General features: G+C 46.7%; 1 protein-coding gene across 4 annotated transcripts in view; it reads left to right on the top strand.

The window, feature by feature from the left end:
- Nucleotides 1–21,652, top strand: part of SPTBN2 (spectrin beta, non-erythrocytic 2) — a 268,184-nt gene that overhangs the window by 184,610 nt on the left and 61,922 nt on the right. For all 4 annotated transcript variants that reach the window (XM_083165163.1, XM_083165165.1, XM_083165164.1 and 1 more), the window contains 10 exons: nucleotides 41–194; nucleotides 306–1,176; nucleotides 1,679–1,816; nucleotides 8,747–9,503; nucleotides 9,601–9,803; nucleotides 10,103–10,193; nucleotides 10,468–10,614; nucleotides 10,779–11,042; nucleotides 11,503–11,727; nucleotides 11,854–11,943. In XM_083165163.1, coding sequence (XP_083021289.1) covers nucleotides 41–194; nucleotides 306–1,176; nucleotides 1,679–1,816; nucleotides 8,747–9,503; nucleotides 9,601–9,803; nucleotides 10,103–10,193; nucleotides 10,468–10,614; nucleotides 10,779–11,042; nucleotides 11,503–11,727; nucleotides 11,854–11,943 — 2,940 coding nt within the window. The remainder of the gene's footprint in view (nucleotides 1–40; nucleotides 195–305; nucleotides 1,177–1,678; nucleotides 1,817–8,746; nucleotides 9,504–9,600; nucleotides 9,804–10,102; nucleotides 10,194–10,467; nucleotides 10,615–10,778; nucleotides 11,043–11,502; nucleotides 11,728–11,853; nucleotides 11,944–21,652) is intronic.

Below are 21,652 nucleotides of genomic sequence, written 5' to 3'. Positions count from 1 at the left end.
TTGGAAATTCATGATTGAACATTTTTTCATCTCCAAACAGGGCCGTCTGCAGTCTGAAGATTATGGAAAACATCTTCATGGAGTGGAAGATTTGCTCCAAACTCACATGCTAGTGGAGGCTGACATCGCTGTTCAAGCAGAACGTGTTAAGTCTGTTGGGGCAGTAGCTCACAAATTCATGGCAGATGATGAAGGTATGTAGAAAAATGCATAATGGGCTGCATGTTAGTAAAAATTGGTAAGGAAGTGAAATGGAAAAAAAATGTGAAAAACTATCTCTTTTTTTTTTTTTTTGTGGGATCTAGGCTACAAACCGTGTGACCCTGAGTTAGTGAGAAAGCGTGTACATCTCTTGGAGCAGCGCTATGCAGAGCTATGTAATCTCTCTGCAGCACGAAGGTCCAAATTAGAGGAGTCCAGGCGGCTATGGAAATTCTTCTGGGATATGGGTGAGGAGGAAGCATGGATACGAGAACAAAGTCGCCTTCTGCTGTCTGATGACTATGGTAAAGACCTCACCAGCTCACTAAGACTAATCAGCAAACATAATGCTTTTCGAGATGAAATGAGCGGACGACATGGCCCTTTGCAGCAGACTATGGCTGAAGGGGAAGAACTGGTGGCACAAGGTCACTTTGGAGCAGGTGAGATTGAAGAGAAGATGGTGGAAGTTAGGGGACAGTGGAAGGAGTTAGAAGCTCTGGCTGAAGACAGAGAGCATAAACTGAGAGAAGCTTATAGTTATTACCAGTTCCAAGCAGATGCCAATGATGCTAAAGTCTGGATTCTAGATACATTGCGTCTAGTTTCTGCAAATGATGTCGGGCATGATGAGTACTCAACACAAACATTACTTAAGAAACACAAGGATGTGGAAGAAGAGATACTTAACCACCGACCTGCTATTGATGCCTTACATGAACAGGCTCGTGGTCTTCCATCCGTTTATGCTCATTCTCCAGAAGTAGATGGAAAACTCCCAGCATTGGAACAGCAATATGAAGAGTTGGTGACCCTGGCTTCACACCGCAAACAGGCTCTTCAAGACTCCTTAGCACTTCATAAAATGTTCAGTGAGGCTGATGCTTGCATTCTGTGGATAGATGAGAAAGAACAATGGTTAAATGGAATGGATATCCCAGAAAAGCTTGAAGATCTGGAAGTGGTCCAGCAAAGGTATTTTATTGTCTAATATATAATTATATAGTACAGACGTGGTGCATTTTGGTTCTTCTACTAGTTTGTTTGGTCAGTGACCTATTTCTTGTCTTCTGAATGCAGAGAAGGTATTCACATTAAGCTAGCACTGTCAATAGGAAAAGCATAAATGCTACAGATACTCCTCTGTTTAATTCTTAATTTAATGCTAGAGGGTATGTTTACTAACACGTGTATTGTCAAAGACTGCAATGTTTTGTAACTTTAATCAATACATTTAAAGTGATAAAAGAAAGAAATGCTAAACAAGCCTGGTTTGGCATTTATTTCTGTTGCCGTTTTAACATAATTTTTCAAAGCTAACAAATTGGTGCCGACAGCCTCAAAAAACTCAGGTTAGTAAATCTACCTTAAAGCTGATGAAGTTAGATGGAAAATGTTAGTTTGCAGTTCCAAAATGAACAACCTACCATATTTTCTGTTTTTAATGGCTAAAAACTTTACCTGTTTTCCCATATAGGTTTGAGACCCTTGAGGCAGAGATGAACAATCTGGCATCCAGAATAGCATCTGTAAATGAAGTGGCTGGACAACTGCTGAGCACTGACCAGAGAAATAAGGAAAGCATCCAGGACTTGCAGGATCAGTTAAATGCACGGTAAGGATTTGCAAGATAGTAGAGACCACCTAGTATGAATCGTTAAGTAACTTCTTAGCATGAAAGTGAACGTGTATATGTCCAAACGTAGAGGTAGAGACGGATGCTAAATACACAGCATATGCTGTATAAAAATATGTAGCAGGAGACTGCTAGTGGAAAAGATGCCCGCTCTAACATCTGTCATCTGAGTAACCCTCATGCAGGGGCGGATTGGGATGTAAAACCAGCCAGGGAAATTTATGGAAGCAGCCCAGGGGGCAGGGTCTGCTAAGGGGGTGGAGTCTGGCAAGAGGGAGAGGATCCCTACTAATAGAATCTGATTCAGAGTTGCAGCCTTCCTTGTATTTTTTTTATGCAGTTGCATATGCAACTTTATGCTAATGCTGTTACACTGCCACCATTGGCTGCATTATTGACACATTCACCAGCCCTATTCTAGGCGCAGATCATCCGTCTCAGTATGGCCTCCAATGCAAGCAAATCCGCTTCTTTGTATGCAACCACTTTCAGCAACTTGCCCATATCACTCTGATAACACACCCATACTGTGAATAGCTGACCACCTATAACCCCAAGGAAAGTAGAACATTTCCTTTTCAGGGTCCCACAGGGGACATCGGGGTTGTAGGCGGATCCAGGGGGTTCGAGGCACCAATCAGTTAAGCTCTTTTAAGATTTCCCAGGATGCCTAGGGCCCTCTCCCCTGCAACCCCGCCTCCAGGCTCAACTAGCTCAGTTTTTGTATGGTGCCTGCAGGAAGCAGATGCACCTTTTTAATCAGCAGGGATTACCTCTTTAAAGTAATCCCAATAGAAGCTGCTTTTATTTTAATTTTTTTACTTAACTTTTTACATTTTGTATTTTCCACTTAACCGTCTAGCGGCTGAGGCAGCCCCCGCCGTCAATCACTGACGGCGGCGCGTGCTAACCGCATCACTTCTGCCGGCGCCGACATTCCTCCCACAACCTCGGTCAAGTGGGGTAGCCTGGCGGAGGACACTACAGCGCATAGCACCGCAGACATCTCCAGGCAGTGTGGCCGGCATCCAGGAGAAATTAAGGCTCTCCTATAGAGCGCAAACCGCTGCGTGCTGTGGGAGACAGCCGCAGCAGCTGGCGTGGACACTGACTCCCGTGTCAGGGACTCCACTAGACCACCGGGGTACTGAGCACAGGCCTGGGTTAGGGGGGACCCATTTAAAAAAAGGCTCCTTTGCGTCCTGGTGGGGGAAGACCAGCAAGGGGAGGTGACGCTTGGCCTGCAGTCCCTCCCCCAGCTTTGGTGCCAATCTCTATGCAGATCTGCCAGCCATTAGCTGTGATACTCTGTGCCCGCCCCCTTCCTCTCAGACCGGCGCCATTTCCACAAGGCACGAAGGTCTTCCAGAGTCCGGGTAAAGTCTCCCCTGTGAAACCGTCTACAGGCTAAGTAGTTGCTTTCACAGCCACCCTAATCCCCCTTACTCCATTAGAGTTTAAGCGGTTGATAACAGGGTGTGATAGTATTTATTAGGCTTTGGCTATATGTAAATGCTTTGGTGTGTGTGACGTTGTGCTAGTTCTGTTACTCTCACTCTGTCAGTACTTTTATACTGTCCACTGTTTATCACATATCTTCTGTGGAAGATTTCTGGGGTTCAGCCTCAAAGGTCACATACACGCAATGATATCACTCTAGGGTTTCCTTGGTTGAATTCACCTATTGTGCACTGTTACCCCCCCCCCCCCTTTTTTTTTGTTTGCAATATGTCTAAACGGGGACGCAAGCAGACGGAGTCTCCCCAACTCCTGTCTGAGCAGGATATTATCCAGGATGAGCTTTGTGTCAATTGCTTTATCCCCCCTGGCCAGTCCTCTGCCACGGTGGATTCTCAACAACCTTCCTGGGCAGCCTTTCAACAGTTATTAGGCACCCTGGTGGATCGCCTTCCTCCCTCCATTGTACCCCCTGTAGTCCTGCCCTCTCCACCCTGGGAGGATGCCCTGTCGACCATGGTGCAGACCTTGCAGCAGACTACGGTAGCTATGTAGAGGCTGCTGCGCAACCAACTAGACCTCTGTTAACTCCATTGCTCTCTGTAGCTCAGAATGACACAGACAATGATGGGGAGGATAATGATCATGCAGATATGACATTAATCTTGATGATGATGATGATGATCCTATGCCCACTAACACTCCTGCTTCACAAGCGGAGACACCGGATGTGGCAGCTCTCATTCACGCAATCCGTGAAGAACTATTGTCAGACTCTGAGGAGCCGGAACCTACTGCTAAGACCAGGGATGTCTTTAAAAAGCAGAAGATGGTTAAGGCCCAAATGCCCCACTCTGATCATTTTAACTGAGATCAGAACAGATCAATGGGGAGGCTTTGGGAAAAAAGTCCACTATCCCTAGGAAGCTTTTGTCCAGCTATCCGCTTCCCCCTGAGGATTGTAAACCATGGGAGATTCCTCCTCCGGTGAATTCCCACGTGACCAGGTTAATAAAGACTTCGGTCCTCCCGGTCACCTCTGGGTCGGTCTTGAAGGACCCTACGGACAGATGCCTAGAGCAGTCTCTTAGGGCCATATTTTCATTCTCTGGCGCAGTCCAGAGGCCCACTACGGCAACCTGGGTGGCAAAAGCCATTTTGCCATGGGTTCAGGTAGTGGAAGACGAGCTTTCTCTTGATGCTTCTGAGGATGCTAAATTATGTGTGCATCACATAATCCATGATATAAACGGCTTTATATCATGGAAGCCATGTCCAACGCAGGTTCTTTAACAGCCAGGGCGTCTGCAAACTCCGTTCAGGCACGCTGCATCATTTGGCTCAGGCCATAGAAAGCGGATGTGGAATCCAAGAAGACCTTGGAACTGTTGCCCTTTTAAGGGTGAGAATTTATTCGGGGAGGAGCTTAATTAGATTTTAGCCTCCCTGGCAGCTGCCAAGACGGCTTGTCTCCCTACAGCTCTGCCGCAGAAACCTAGGACCTCGTCCTTTCGCCCCCAAGGCAAAGTCAGGGGGCAATCCTATCCCAGGAACGCCACTTCTAACAAGGCAGCCAAGGCAAAGCCTAATCAGGCTTGGGCCACTAGACAGGCCCCCACCAAACCTGACAAGCCCTCTGCATGACGGGACCCGTCTCCCGCAAGGGGATACCCAGGTGAGAGGCAGACTTCTCTGCTTTGCTCACCAATGGCTATCCACAACAACGGATGCCTGGGTGAGGGAAATGGTGTCTCGGGGATTCTCCATTTCATTCAAAAAGCCTCCCCAACGCAAATTCTTCTGCAAGGGTCTACCGCACGACCCACACAAAGCAGAACATTTACTAAAGCTCCTGCACTCTCTCTCTCACAGTCTCGAGTTATAATTCCAGTCCCTCCACACAAGAAAGGACTCTGTTACTACTTGACTCTCTTCCTGGTTCCAAAACCAAACGGAACATACCGGCCCATCCTGAACCTAAAATCATTCAACAAAGTAGTAAAGGTTTCAAAATTCCGGATGGAGACTCTGAGGATAATCTGGAAGAGGGGGATTATATGTTCTCTCTAGACATTCGAGACGCGTACTTACACGTCCCCATTCTGCCAGCACACCAGAAGTATCTGCAGTTTGCTATTCAGAACCGTAACTTTCAATTCCAGGCCCTTCCATTCGGCCTAGCCACGGCTCCCAGGAAATTTTCACGAAAATCATGGCAGTCATGGCGGAACATCTCCACCGACCGACCTGGACGACCTCCTATTGGTGGCCAAGTCTCCAGAGGTCCTGTTATCACATCTTCAGATAACAATCACGACACTCCAGACACACGGGAACCCTGTGCAGATCAGGTCGGACAACGCCACGGCTGTGGCATGCATGAATCGCCAGGGAGGTACTCGCAGTGCAGCGGCTCTCTAAGAGGTGTTTAAGATCCTCGCTTGGGCAGAACAGCACCTTCTGGCTCTGTCTGCGGTCTTCCTCCCGGGTGTCCAAAATTGGGAGGCGGACTTCCTGAGCTGACAAGATATTCATCCGGGGGAGTGGTTGCTCCACCCAGAGGTGTTTGCTATCCTGACAGACTGTTGGGGCCTACCGGATGTGGACCTAATGGCGTCCAGACACAACAACAACTTCGGGTCGAGGTCCAGGGATCCTCAAGCCTGCTTCACGGATGCTCTATCGGTTACATGGACTTTTCATCTTCCATACGCCTTTCCACCAATCAACATGATTTCCCAGAGTATTCAGGAAGTTAAAACAGGAAGGCAGGAACCTCATCTTAATAGATCCGGCCTGGCCACGCAGGCATTGGCATATCGGCCTCCAACAGTTGCCACACCAGCCTCCATTCCTCTTACCCCTTCGGGTGGACTTGCTGACTCAGGGACCTTGTCTACACCCGGACCCTCAGCGGCTTTCTTGGCACTTGAAACTGCCTTGCTGAAACGCAAGGGCTTCTCGTCCAGAGTAGCGCGAACCATGATTCAGGCACGCAAGCCGGTGTCTTCCCGAATTTATTACCGGATATGGCACACCTACTTTACCTGGTGCAGGGATAGGAGGTATGATCCTAAGGTCCTCAAGTTTGCCAGAATCCTGGTATTCCTACAGAAGGGCCTAGACATGGGGCTGAGACTGGCGTCTTTAAAAGTAAAGGTCTCAGCTTTATCTGTCTGGTTCCAGAAGGAAATTGCCTTCCTACCGGATGTTCGTACATTCTTCCAAGGGGTCCAACCTCTGTATGTCCCTCCTACAACATCTTGGGACCTATCACTAGTGTTACAGGCTTTGACTAAAGCCCCTTTTGAACTGCTAACTGCGGCGGATTTCAAGTGGATGACTGCCAAGACAGAATTCCTTTTGGCCATCACTTCCGCCCGAAGAGTTTATTATACACACATAAAGGTCTAGTTTCCCTAATCCGTGTATTCCAAAAGCCGAAATATTCAGAAAACCGTGTTTTTTTTCAGAATATTTCACGCCCCCAACCACCACCACCACCTCTTTAGTTCATACTAACCTCGTCCCCCAATGTCCACGGCGGCCTCCGGGATCCTCTTCAATGGCATATATATATTTATTTATTTATTAATTAGCTGGCGCTTGCTGGATCGGTGCGCGAACGGAGCAGGATATATACAGAAGAGTATCGGCAATACAATAGGTACTGCCTGACGACGGGTCTAATAAAAAGACCAGAAACTTTGCAAACGCACCTTTTTTAAGTCCGCTCGGCAGGATGTCAGATGAACTTTGAGGTTTTTATTTTTTTTAAAGGGTCAAAAATCACTTACAAGGCATGGGTTTGCCTTGTAAGTAATTGCCCCTTTTAATTATAACCTCCAAGTTCGGCTGGCATCCTGCACATTTGGCCACTAGTCTTTAAAGTAAAGTAATATGTTGGAAAACACTTACAAATGAATCCCCTCTGAGAACCCAAGAAACACATATTACCCTCACACTACCAAATGTAACACACACATTGGCTGGCCCTTATTCTGGTTGGCACGCTTCCCCCACACATTCGCACGGGGGAGCGATGTTGAGCGACTGCGCATAAGAATTTATGCACATGTACAGCTGTTTTGTGCAAGCGGGCACGGCTAATTGCTTATTTGCCGTCCTGTTCGCACCTAGCAGTGTGGGCGGGGCGTGGGGCGGCGGTGATGGGCTGCGCCCATGGGAATGCCCAGCGCTCCCAATAGAATTCGGCAATAATGTGGGTGCAGGGGGGCGGGAAGCTGACATCACCAGATGTCAGCTGCCTGCCCTCTTCCCATACAGGGAGCACACAAATCTAAAACACCAGAGTGTCTTAGATTTGTACGCACCTTAGAAATAAGTTGATTGTTGGCGACCATCAAATGATTTCCTCCCGCCCGCAAGCTGCGAATGGATGTTTATGCAAAACATCCATTCACACAGCGTGCTAGAGGGGACCAGCGTTCGCGTGGGTAGCGTTAAAACCACAGGCAAACCTGCAATTTTTGCAGCTTTGTGTGTGGACCAGAATAAGGTCCGTTTCCCCTACAGAAAACTACTAAACAGACACCTCACATCCTCACCTCCCCTTGACACTAATGACAAGAACTACACAGCCCCAACCTCCCCATCCCCCACTCGGGTCTCTCCCCCAAACACTGACCACACACATACACAAAAATCCTCTCCTCCACACACTAAACATGACCTCACCATGGTCTCAGCTGACAGCACATGCTCCACGGGCAGAGCAATCCTCTGGACTGACCGACACAGTAGCAGCAGCTCATCTATCTAGTCTGGGGCAGGCTCAGTCTGTGAGGAAGCACTGCTGTAGCGTTCTCAGCTGTTAGCTGAGCAGTGCTCCTCCGTCCTCAGCCTTTCCTCTCCCACGGTTACCACTCCCAGAATGCCACGCGCAGCTTGCAGCAGCATTCTGGGACACGGGGAAAGGGAGGAGAATGTGAGGTAGTGGGCACCGCACAACTCCCACTCAGCACTCTCCTTCAGCCCTCTGAAGTGTGACTGCTCCCCTCCAGCAGCTCCGAACGCCCTGCGCCTGCCTCCAGTCATCATAACACGGGAGCCACGCACCCCAAAGCGCTGCGGGAGTTAGCTGTCTGCTGCAGCGCAGGCGCAGCAGCCCTCCGGCGGCCATTTTTAGTTTGGGCAAATGATAGGTTGACTGTCAATTGGTCGACCCCATATGGTTAACATGCATCCTCTTTGTCCATGTTGACCTTGTGCCTGTTGACTTTTTGACTGTCAACCCTTTGCTCTACACCCCTCTGATAATTTGTATGGCCTTGTTAAACTCCTAGTATATTACATCTGTTTTCTAATTCACAGCTTATACTGTTTAACCATGCAGTAAAATTATGACCCTTAATAATGAATGTAAATATATGGTAGGTTCAAATACACTAAAGTTTACGATATTTATATGTATGTATTCTAAATCTGCAGTTGGAACCACTTCCGTCAGCTTGTTGGTCAGAAGAGGAATGCCTTGGATTCTGCTCTTGATATTCAGAATTACCACCTGGAATGTAATGAAACTGTGTGCTGGATGAGAGAAAAGACCAAGGTCATTGAGTCCACTCAGAGCCTGGGAAATGACTTGGCTGGAGTTACTGCTCTTCAGCGAAAGCTTACCGGCATGGAGCGTGATTTAGAGGCCATACAAAGTAAAGTTGATGACCTCCGTTCAGAATCAGAAAAGCTTGCTTCAGGACACCCAGACAAGGCATCTGCAATTACTGGTCGTGTAGCTGAGATAGATGACACATGGGGTGAATTGAGGAATACAATGAAAAGAAGAGAAGAAACATTAGGGGAAGCAAGCAAGCTTCAAGGCTTTTTGCGTGATCTCGATGACTTCCAGAACTGGCTGTCCCGAGCCCAGACAGCAGTTGCATCTGAGGATGTTCCAGCTGACCTGGTGGAGGCAGAACGCTTGCTTGCGCAGCACCAAAGCATAAAAAATGAAATTGATCGCTATGGAGCTGACTACAAGAGAGTGAGAGAAGTTGGTGAAGAAGTAACTCTTGGTCAGACAGATGCCCAATACATGTTTCTTCAGCAGAGGCTAAAGGCTCTGGACACTGGCTGGAATGAGCTAGGACAAATGTGGGAGAACAGACATCAACTGTTATCTCAGGGATACAGCTTCCAAGTGTTTCTCAGAGATACAAAGCAAGTGGAGGGGTTCCTAAATAACCAGGTGAGCCACACATGTCCTAAATTTAGTGGCTACTGTATGCTTAGTATTACAAAATGTTACTGTTTTCAAGCCTTCTGTTTACCTTGCCTTCTTTTAGGAGTATGTCCTATCCCACACTGAAATGCCCACCACCCTTCAGGCAGCTGAAGCAGCAATCAAACGTCATGAGGACTTCATGACAACCATGGATGCCAATGAAGAGAAGATCCGTGGTCTGGTAGAATCAGGGAAGAAGCTCATTCAAGAGCAAAATGTCAACTCTGACAAGATTCAGGAGAAGGTCACATCCGTTGATGAAAGGTAATCTGTTCTAATGCATCAAGCAGTATCAGTCTTGGACTTCTGTTTTGTGCTAACTAAACAAAATTATGTAAAACACTTTTATTAAGGCTTTCTTTTTTTGTTGGTTGGTTGGCAGGGGGATTAAGGATTTTAAGATTCCTTTTGTGTGATTTTAATATTTTAAGTTATTTTGGAATTGTGTCCTGCTTACTGCCACAGCAAAGGGGTGGGGGTGTGTGTGGGGGGGGGGGGGGTAGTGTTTCAGTGTGTAATACTATTTATATTTATTTACTTTCTATTCTCATTGATTTTCCTAGGCACAAGAAAAATAGGGAAGCAGCTAACAATGTTTTAACTCGTCTCAAGGACAATCGTGATCTCCAGCATTTCCTCCAGGACTGTCAAGAGGTGAATATATACATTTTTTTCAGTGTGTGTGCGCGCGCAAGTGTGCATGTAGCAATAGCAGGTAAGTGTTCAACATTTCAGTTGTATTTATCTTTCCTCAGGGAAATATATCTGAAACATTGGACACATACTTGGTATTGCTGCAGTGTCGTCTTAATTGAGTACAGCATATATTCTCTGTTGTACTTATCTACTTGGCTATATACTGATTGTCTAACAGAGCTCATGATTAAGTAATGGCCAATATCAAATCCATGTCCTATTTGATTGACAGCTAACTCTGTGGATCAATGAGAAGATGTTGACTGCTCAGGATGTGTCTTATGATGAAGCCCGTAACCTGCACAGCAAGTGGCAAAAGCACCAAGCCTTCATGGCAGAGCTGGCATCAAATAAAGACTGGCTGGACAAAATAGATATGGTAGGATGAAAATAAAATCGTTAGAGGTAGCAATATGACTAGTCTTTGGGGGGGAGGGGGTATTTATTTTTTAAGTTTTGCAATAGTGCCTCAATTTTAAGTGCCACATCAGCCTAACTAGAAATTTCTTTGTGGCCTGACTTGTAAATATTATTTTTTACTAGGAAGGAAAACAGCTTATTGCAGAAAAGCCAGAACTGGAACCAGTGGTGAGAGAGAAACTGGATTCCCTCCACAGCCTTTGGAATGACCTGGAGTCTACCACCAAAAGTAAAGCACGGTGCCTGTTTGATGCCAACAGGGCAGAACTGTTCACACAAAGTTGCTCTGCTTTGGAAAGTTGGTTGCAAAATCTTGAGGGGCAACTTCAGTCTGATGACTATGGAAAAGATCTCACTAGTGTAAACATCCTACTAAATAAGCAACAGGTATTGCGAGAATGTCGTCTCTGTGTTTTTTTTTTGTTTTTTTTTACTTACTAAAATGTATATGTTTAACATGAGAAGTTGAGGTTTAGAAATTGGCATATTTATGAAGTGTTGATGTACAGTCCTAGAAATCATTTTCCTATTCTGGACTTGCTTTCATTGTCTAAATTACAGTAGGCAGATAAATATGAATTGCTTATTATTGTGCATTGTTAATAATTGAGCACTAAGTGAATATGGCTCATCATTCACTACCTGAGATTTATCGTCTCCAAATGCCCCTTTTCTTTGTTAGTCTTCCAGCTTTATAAAGGTATTTGGGAGAAGCCCTCAAATTTTATAGAAAAAAAAAAAGAAAGCTAGTTAGGCTAGAAAATTCCTTATTCACAATGTTCAATGTTAATTTGATATATTTTTGTGTAATGGTGCAAATTTCCACTCGATCATCTCCTATTTTCAGATGCTAGAGAACCAGATGGAAGTGAGAGAGAAGGAGTTGGAGGCTATACAGAGTCAAGCTCAGGCTTTGGGTCAGGAAGATGCCAACATAGTAGAAGTTGACTCCAAGCATAAGACAGTTGCATCTAAGTTCTCTACACTACATGCACCTCTCAGTGAACGGAGGAAGTTGTTGCTGGCATCCAAGGAGGGGCACCAATTTAATAGAGATCTGGAAGATGAAATAGTAAGGAATGGCTCAGTTGTATTTAAAAGCCGTACATTTTTGTCCTTGAACATTAATGCATAAATGACTCTGCCCACTATGTGCACCGAATTTGAGCTCTTTTATTTGTGCTCTTTTCTCTCTCAGCTTTGGGTAAAGGAGAGAATGCCGATGGCCCTCTCTACAGAGCACGGAAAGGATCTCCCGACTGTGCAACTGCTCATCAAGAAGAACCAGGTGAGCAGCAATTTGTACATTTTGTCCTTGCTGTTTTTGCCCTGTAAAACCATTCACAATTGTTACGCCAAGTATCTAGTACAATTAGATAGGCAGATAAATAGTTGAGTATATATAGGGGGCAGGGTCCTGGCTTTCGGGGACATGGGCTATATATCACTGACTTTCTTTCCTCCCACTCTCTGCTTGACCCATTTCAATATGGCTTCCGTTCTCTCCACTCCACTGAAACTGCCCTCACAAAAGTCTGCAATGATCTTCATGCTGCCAAATCTAAGGGCCACTACTCTCTGCTTATTCTTCTTGACCTGTCTGCTGCATTTGACACTGTGGACCATCCATTAGTAAGAAGATGAAAACAATACTGTATCATTTATTTGAGAGCAATGAAAGAAGGAATCCTGAAAATTTTAATGAAAGTGCCTATCAGTTGTAAGCAGTGACTGGTTTAAAACATTGAAATGGTTAGTGCTAAAACTCTTCATGTTACAACATGATCAGCTCGGTAACCCAACTAGTAAGCATGCACACAGGCTGGGTGCACAAAGGTCAGCCTTATCTGTATTACCGTTCCTAGACCTACTGTATAAAACAGCAGTGTCATGGTTAAAAATCATATCGTACTACAGAAAAGACAGCTGCCGCTACTAAGCACCTGTCCATTATTTACCTGAAATACTTCCCTGAAGCTTGTGCCTGTAGCATAACAACAGCAGAACAGGTGTATACTGGATCATCATATAAAGCATTCAGTGAGCTATGTTCTAAGATAAACATAAATTCCTGTCGCTGTATGGTGTAGTTTAGTAATGGTGCACTAGGGAACAATGGTGACACAGCTCACATTGGGATGAAGGAGGGTCCGGAGGAGCCAGGCACCTATGCTAAAAGCTTTGAGAGGTAGGCTCCTCCCTCTGCATCCCAAAATCCCCAGCCAGAAGATTTAGAGATAGTTAGGTGTTTTTTATTTTATTAATTTTACACTTAGTCAGGTAGGAAACAGTGTGAGGTTTCTATTAAAATCCACACACTTTCAGCACAGCAGGGGCTGACAGAAGCGCGTACTGTCAGCTCCATGTGCACAGAGAGTCTCTGTCTGGGCTCTCTGTGCTGTGCTTTTCAGCCTCTTTTGAGAGGCTGCCTGGGCCCTGGAGTGTCCCTGAACCGGCTCCTCACGGGGGGATCATGGAAGATGGGCGCTCCGTGATGGCGGCGGCCATTTTACACAGGGTTTGCAAGCTGAATTCTCCATAGAGATAGCAGCTTGTGACAGGGCCTGCGGGCAGATCCAAGTGGTCCCAAAATGTAGGGGAGACACTTGGGTTAGGAGAATCTGCATGCTGGGAGTGGCTACAGGGGGTAGTTTGGTGCCATTTAACCACAGACCCCGCTGTAGCAGGGACAGATGGTCTCTTCCCTCACTCTGCTTGCCACCATTTTGGGAGAAGCTGACTGCGGAGCTGAAACGCTGTATCCTGCAGAGTGATTGATTCTCCTGGGCTTCGCCAATCCCACTATCCGGAGGAAGTGTCCGGAGGCTTCAGACAAGATAAGTACTGGCTATACATTGACTGAGTACTATATGCCTGTCATTTTGCACTGTGTGATTATTAATCATGACAGAAAGGCAGTCTGCAGCCTTGGGGGAGGGAGCCCTTAACACATTGAGCGCGTGCAGAGTTTGTGCACTAGCATTAACCCCTGAACAGATGGCTCAATGGGATATGTGCCCTGTTTGCGCAGCTGTGAGACCCATGGGTGCTACAACTTAGAGGGTAGAGCAGACAGAACCAGCGTGGGCTTACGGCTCTGGGCAGGTCAGTTACTGCTTTAGTGCAGTTGTTAGATAAGCAGAGGGATGAAATGGTGAAATCTCGACCTATGTCATTCTCTCAACATTCTTCTAGCTCCTTTCCATTAACACAAGGAGAACCAGTTTTCTTCTACGATCCCATGGCTGCCATACTTAGGGATATTCCCCTTATTCCTAGGATTAGACATGGTGATTTTTTGAATAGACTCCGTCCACCTGGGGTATATAATTCCACACCTCCCTTTTCTCTGTGTCTTTTTTCCTGTCTCCTAAAAGGTTAGACAGTGTAGGGTGTAATTTTATGTTGTGGAGCTTACTTCAGGGTTGGCTGCCTTGGGGGAATGGAATCAGGTTGGCCTCTAAGAGCTTCCATCCTGGTTTAATATATATGCAGTATGGGACTGCCAGCGTGTTCCGGAGGATATGGGCGCCGTAATGTATTTACACAGAGGCAGTGATATGACGGACTCTCATGCCGGGGAGTAGTGGCGCCAGGATCTGTTGCACTGGTCCTTGCAGGTGTCGGGACCTGGTTACTGAAGCTCTGCCCTCACTGATGTCAGACGCGCAGTCAGCGTGTGCTATCTGAAGCAGACTTCCGGTATATGGAGACTTCCGGGTAAGACGCCCGGAGGGCGGCACAATGATTCGGGTTTTAACCTGTGTTAAACCGCAGAAAAGGGTCACTTCCGGGTTACTTGATATATATGCCTGCACAAGTCAGGGCTGGAGTCATTCACTCTGCGGTATTGGTCCTGTGAGCAGTATGGATCCTTCCCCCCCCCCCCCCCATAAGCAGAGTTCTCCCTTGCCGAAGTAAGCTCTTATTTTTGGGAGATATTAGCTACTTTTATTTTTAGTTCATTATATTATGTATGTATGTATGTATGTATGTATGTATGTATGTATGTATGTATGTATGTATGTGTGTGTGTGTGTGTGTGTGTGTGTGTGTGTGTGTGTGTGTGTGTGTATGTATGTATGTATGTATGGATGGATGTGTATATATGTATGTGTGTGTGTGTGTGTGTATGTATATATATATATATATATATATATATATATATATATATATATATATATATATATATATATATATATGTACTTGTTTCCTAGCATGGCCACAATCGCGGGCATCGCGGGTAATTTTTAATGGTCTGCGATGCGACCGACGCGATGCCTGTGATTTCCCATTGAAATGCATTGAAAAAGTCAAAATCGCGTCGGTCGCATCGTATGCGGCCAAAATAAGCATAAGATGGTACCGACGCGATGCCCGCGATTTCCCATAGGAAACAATGTAAAATGCCTCAATTTACCCAAATCAACATAGGGAACAATGTTAAATGTGCCAGAGACTCCAAACCCCCCCCCCCTGACCAGTGAAATGGCCCCCCAAAAATAGTTAACACCACCCCACAATCAACGTGAACCCGAAGCGTGGCGAGCCCGCGAGGGGCGGCCGTACGCGTCCTCCGACCTTTTCATACCCCCACTATCTTACCTTCATACCTTCAGCTATGCCAATATGTCAACCTTACTGCCGACACAAGTCTGTCAGGGTGGGGCGCTCATCTGGCAGATCTCACAGTACAAGGAAGATGGTCGAAAGAAGAGAGTCACCTAACTTCGAATGTAAGAGAGGCAATGGCAGTGTAGCGAGCAATCTGTCACTTTAAGGAAATGTTGAAGAACCAACACTTGAAGGTCTTCTCAGACAATATTTCAGTAGTGGCGCACCTGAATCATCTAGGGGGTACCAAAAGCAGGTCCATTATGAGTGTAATGAAACCAATTCTACCATGGGCAGAGAAGAATCTGAAATCACTCTCCGCAATGTATGTTCCGGGCAAGGAAAACAAAATTGCAGACTACCTGAGCAGGAGAGACATTATGCCGGGCGAATGGGCACTCAACCCAGCAGTCTTTCAGATGGTAATAAGGAAGTTCGGAAAACCAGAAATAGACTTCATGGCCACCCACAAGAACTGCCAGGTAGAGAAATACTATGCAAGATTTTATCTACCTGGAATGCTAGTGACAGATGCATTTTCAGTCAAATGGGATTGTCGTCTAGGCTATCTGTTTCCTCCGACTCCATTGATAAGGCTGTGTCCTCAAGAAGACACTGGAGGACAAGGTAACAGTTATAGCAATCCTTCCCTTTTGGCCCAGGAGGCTGTGGTTCCCGATGATGCTGAAGCTGGCAGTGGAGAAACCTATGGTCTTGCCAATAAGACCAGATCTTTTTAATGCAGGGTCCAGTATAGCATCCCATTCCAAGTATATTTGGTCTCAGGGCCTGGAAGTTGAAAGGAGACATCTAAGGCCAGGTACACACCAGAACGATCCTGATTGTTAGTAGATTGTTAGCAGATTGTGTGATGCTCGCACGATCTGTTGGAGCCACACAATCTGCTAACGATCTGCATCCAATCTGATCCCAATCCGATCTGAGTCTGTATCCAGTTGAATGGATCTTTTACAGATCCTCACTGCAGCAGGTAGGATCTGTAAAACGACCAAACGACAGCGGGGACGCGCATTGGATTGGAATCGGATCGGAATTGGACCTAAACATGCACAATCTACACACAATCTGCATCCAATCGGTCGGAATTGGATCCAGATTGATGGAATTGAGCCCTAATCGTTCTGGTGTGTACCCCCCCTAAGACAAACTGGTGTATCTGATCAAGTAATTGAAGTATTGCTAAAAGCTAGGAAAAAAGTATCCTCTATGGCTTATTATAGAATGTGGCGTACAATGGCAAGGGTTCCTACTCCCCAAGTGCTTCAATTTCCTTATGAAGGGTTTCATATGGGGCTTGCTATATCTACTATAAAATGTCAAATAGCAGCCCTTAGTGTCTTGTTGGATAGAAAATTAGCCAAAGAAGATTTGGTAAACAGATTCTGTAAGGCTATTAAGAAAATCAGACCGACAAGGAAATCTATGGTTGCACCTTGGGACCTTAATGTGGTTTTGAATCGACTGGTGAGAGCACCCTTTGAACCATTGTCCTCAGCATAATTGAAATTTCTTTCATGGAAAGTTCTATTCCTGGTTGCAATAACTTCTGCCAGAAGAATTTAGTGAATTCAAGCTTTATGGGCAGAAGAGCCTTATTTGATTTGTTTCCCAAATAGTTTGGTTGAGAACACATCCAGACTTCTTGCCTAAGTCGTATTGAAGTTCCACCTTAATCAGGAAATTCTTACCTGCATTCTATGCGGATCCATCTACTCCTGAAGAACTGCACTCATTAGACTTAGTCAGGGCCATCTCTATATATCTTCAAAGAGTACAAGGTATTAGAAAGTCCAAACACTTATTTATAATACCAGAAGGTCCAAGAAAAGGAATGGTTCCATCTAAACAGACTCTAGCTAGATGGATAAGAAGTCTCATTACATTTGCTTATGAACAAGAAGGAAGGCCAGCTACTCCAGATTGTTAAAGCAAACTCTATAAGAGCCATGGCAGTATCATGGGCTAGGAAGGCTCAAGCATTGATGACAGACATCTGCCAAGCTGCTACCTGGTCGTCTGTACACACATTCACAAAGCATTATGCTTTGGACATTCCTTCAGCCCACTTTGGGGAAAATGTGTTTTGAATAAATACGACATGGTCAGGATACGACATGGTCAGGAAGGGTAAACTGCGCTAAATGTACAATAAAAACATATATATTAAAATAACATTTAATTGATAAATGACATCATGGAAATCACTGTATACAACAAAAATTGCTTTGAGCAAACACTTGTTATAAATGAAAAATAGTAATAAAAAATATGTTCATAAAAATAAGTGCGCTCAGTGCAATGACATGAGCGTGCGAATAATCACCCTTTATGTGTCCACCACTACTGGGAAAGTCCAATTGGATTTAATGAAGGATTGGCGTCCAGTGAGTGAGGAGGAATTCTTCCTGATAGGTAATGTGTCACCGGGTCCTTAGGGAGGTGGCATGCCTCTCAGTCTGTTGGAAGGAAGAGTGGAAAGTGCTTTTTTCCAAATGATGGTACACTGATGAACCTCTGCTGGAACAGTTGCCAATCTCTTCTGAGGTGGAATGGGGTGGCTATTCCGTGTATGTAGCAAGAACCTACGCATTTCGCTGCTGAAATGCAGCTTTTTCAAGGATGTCTTGCTGGAGAGAGGACTGGGTTTAAATACCCTCCCTCTAGTTATGTCATACACCTGTGGCTAATTAGTTCTCACAGTGCCCGTAAATATACATAAAAACAGTAATAACTTATCTCTAGTTATAAAGGAGGAGACAGACTTATTTAGTGATTACATTTAAATATCGTTTTTTAGTGTAAAAATAGAAAACCTGTTAAATGAACGGCGGCTAATCACGCCGTATATCAGGGAACCCTGTTAGTACAAGGTTTCCGGCCAGTGGAGAGCACACGTCATCGCGCACTTCCTGTATACGCAGACAGCATGTGCGCTCCACGGTCTGGCTGCATCTGTATCCGTTTCCGGCGTGTGAACCGCAGTGTTGAGTCGGGTGAGACGCACGGAAGTCTCTGGTGCCCGGAGATGTTTATCTTTACTTTAGTCGCCTGGACACCATTTTCTTGAAAAAATAAGTTGCATTGATTAAGTCTCCCTCCCTTTCTTGCTTTGGTATGTCCCTAAATAGGGCTGCCATAAGATCGTAGAAGAAACCAGCGAATTATTATACTTATAATAATATAAGGCGATAATTCCATTTCTTCATAGAGATCCATGGCAGCCACAAGAAAGATCCCTCCCTTATTAAGTTGTGATTTCTCCTTCATCCTTGGGGACACTGAAGTCTACGCTGGGAATAGAGTGGTGTATCGGAGGAGTCGGCACTTTAAGAAACTTGAACTGTGGTATGGCTCCTCCCCCTCTATTCCCCCCTCAGACCTCAGTCTTAGTTTAGTGCCCGGAGGAGTCGGATCCCTGGGCAAGGGCTCCGTTTGGGGCCTTTTTGTTTTACTTGTTTTTTGAACTTTTTGACACAGACAGCCAGCGCGTGCCGGCTGCCTGCAACGTGGGACAGCTCTCCGGGGAGTCAGAGCGGCACCGCTTGCGGCGCACGCGGCTGACTCCGGTCACAGACGCATCAGCGTCTGGGTCCCGCCACAGCTGCCTGCGGCTTGTGTTACGGGGCCGCGACCTAGTCGCCCGCCGGAGAGAGCAGGGCGTGCGAGCGCATAGCGCTGGGTGACGGCTGGACCAGGGTTAATTCGCTGGTCCAGCAGGGAGCAGACAGCCAATCAGCGCCGCTGTATACAGCGCGCGCTCTGATGAGAGGAAGGGGCGGACCAGTGAGTGGTCGCGTCCTAGCTGCAGTCCTCTGCGCCAGACCGGTGCCTCTACAGTTCACTGGAACAGGACAGCAGGACGCTTTCTCTCCCTCTTCAGCCTGGATATTATTGAATGCTGCGCTGGTGAGTGGAGGGGATTTTCTCTTGTGAGACTTCCCCGCTGGAGAGATTATCAGGTGGGCCTAATTCGGGGAAGGTGCGCTCCTCTCCCCCTATTAGTGTGGTGCTTTTGCTCTTGGTGTGGGGTCCTTGTTGGGGGCTCTCTTTGTCTGGCTTATTTCACCTCCTTTCACCTGTGTGTGTGTAAGGGGTGTGTGTGTGTGCAGCATGACAGCCAAGTCTCAGTCAAAAGCTTCTCCAAAGCTGTTTGTATGCACTAAGTGTGAGCAACAGTTTACGCAGCATGTGAAGGGTGTATCCTTGTGTAAGGATTGCTTCAAAGGGGATGCTGGGCAGAGTCAGGTCCCTATTCTGAACACTGAGGGAGTTACCAGTGTGTTAGCCACTCTGGCATCAGAGATGGCTGCGTCTCGCAGGGACAGGGAGTCATTGCAGGTGCAATTGGCTTCCTTGTCTGCTGCGGAGCCTACCTGGGCCAGAGAACTGATTACATCAGTGAAGGCGTTGGCCCAAGCAGCTGCGGTGCCTTCGGGGTCCGCAAGTGCTCCACCTCCCCCGAGGAAAAGAGGTGTTCCTTTATTGTTACAGGGGGATACTTCAGAGGATGAACCGGGGGACCCCTTGGAAGGGGATATGTTTCAGGAGGATCCTATTGATCCTGTAGAGGACGTTCCTCAGGAAGAGGCCCAGGGTATAGAGGCTCTCATTCAGGCTATTAAATCTACTCTCAATGTTAGCGAGCAGGAGCCGCCGACGCAGGTTTCTATTTTTGGGAGGTCTGCTAAGGCGGTGGTCACCTTCCCAGAGTCTATGGAATTGGAGAAACCTCTTCTGGATATTTGGAGGTCTCCAGAAAAAAAGTTTCAGTTATCTAGGCGGTTTAAGGCCTCTTACCCATTTGCTCCGGAGGCTAGGGCAAAATGGGAGACTCCGCCGTTGGCAGACGCGTCCGTGTCAAAGCTTTCCAAAAAAGCGGCACTTCCCATTCCTGGGGCAGTGGCCCTCAAGGAGGCGCCAGATAGGCGTCTGGAGGCGGGGCTTAAGCAGATTTTTTCAACCGCAGGTGTGTCACTTCGGCCCATTCTCGTGATCTCCTGGGTCAGTAGGGCCATGGAGAAATGGGCGGAGGATTTGTCAAAGGGTCTGAATGATCAAGGTTCTTCTGAGGAGTTCATTCAGTTAGCAGAACAGATGCGGGAATCTGCAATGTATATTGGAGAGGCTGCAAGGGATTCTGCGGCTCTGGTGGCAAGAATCTCGGCTCAGTCCATTACGGCCAGGAGGTCTTTGTGGCTTAAGTCCTGGCAAGCGGAGGCGGACATTAAAAGGGCGGTAGAGGCTCTTCCGTTTACGGGAGAGGTCTTGTTTGGGCCGGAGTTAGACAAGTTGATTTCTCTGGCCACAGGAGGCAAATCAACTTTCCTGCCTTCCGCGACTCCGCCTCCCAAAAAGCCTTATCAAGGGCCGGCCTTTCGCTCCTTTCGGGGGGCACCTAAGTTCAGAGGTAAGTCCAGAGGATCCTTTACCGCTTCTCGTGGCAGAGGCAGAGGGTTTGGTGGAGCAACCACTGCCTCAGGACCAGCTGCTCGGCGCGCAGACGTCAAGCAAACCGAAAAGCCCGCAGCAGGACTCCCGGCCCTCCTACCTGGGGGATCCCAGAGTAGGGGCTCGCCTGTTGGACTTCCGGCAGGCCTGGGAGGGGTCTTGCAAGGACAAGTGGGTTTTGTCCGTCATTGCGCAGGGGTACAGACTGGAGTTTTCCGGTACTCCCCCTCACCAGTTTTTTACAATAGGTTTGCCTCACGTGGAGTTGAACCGTCAGTTGCTTCTTCAAGCAGTACAGAAACTGTTGACCGCAGGAGTTATAATGCCGGTTCCTGCCGAACAACGCACAGAGGGTTTTTATTCTCCCCTGTTCCTGGTTCCGAAACCGGACGGTTCGGTTCGACCAATATTGAATTTAAAAGCTTTAAACGTATATATCACGTACCACAGATTCAAAATGGAGTCTCTTCGTTCTGTGGTTGCAGGGCTGGAGCCGGGGGAATTTTTAGCATCTTTGGATGTCAAAGATGCTTATTTGCATATTCCCATTTACGTTCCGCATCAGAAGTTTCTTCGCTTCGCGATAAGGGATCTCCATTTTCAGTTTCGGGCTCTGCCATTTGGCCTTTCATCGGCGCCACGTCTGTTTACCAAGGTAATGGCAGTGATGGTAGAGGTGCTTCATTCTCTGGGAGTAAAGATCGTTCCGTATTTGGACGATTTACTCATCAAGGCCGAATCCAGGGATCAGTTGACGCAGGCGATTCAGGTAACCTGCCAGACGTTATTGACCCATGGCTGGATTCTCAACTACCAGAAATCTCAGCTGAATCCTTCAAGAAGGATTGTATTCCTGGGGTTGATTTTGGACACGGAGGTTCAAAAAGTTTTTCTGCCTCGGGAAAAGATGTTGT

This window comes from Crinia signifera, chromosome 11, assembly GCF_055691185.1.
Source record: "Crinia signifera chromosome 11, ASM5569118v1, whole genome shotgun sequence".
Taxonomy (NCBI): Eukaryota; Metazoa; Chordata; class Amphibia; order Anura; family Myobatrachidae; genus Crinia; species Crinia signifera.
The sequence above is the reverse complement of the archived record's forward strand: the minus strand, read 5'-3'. Positions and strand labels throughout refer to the sequence as shown.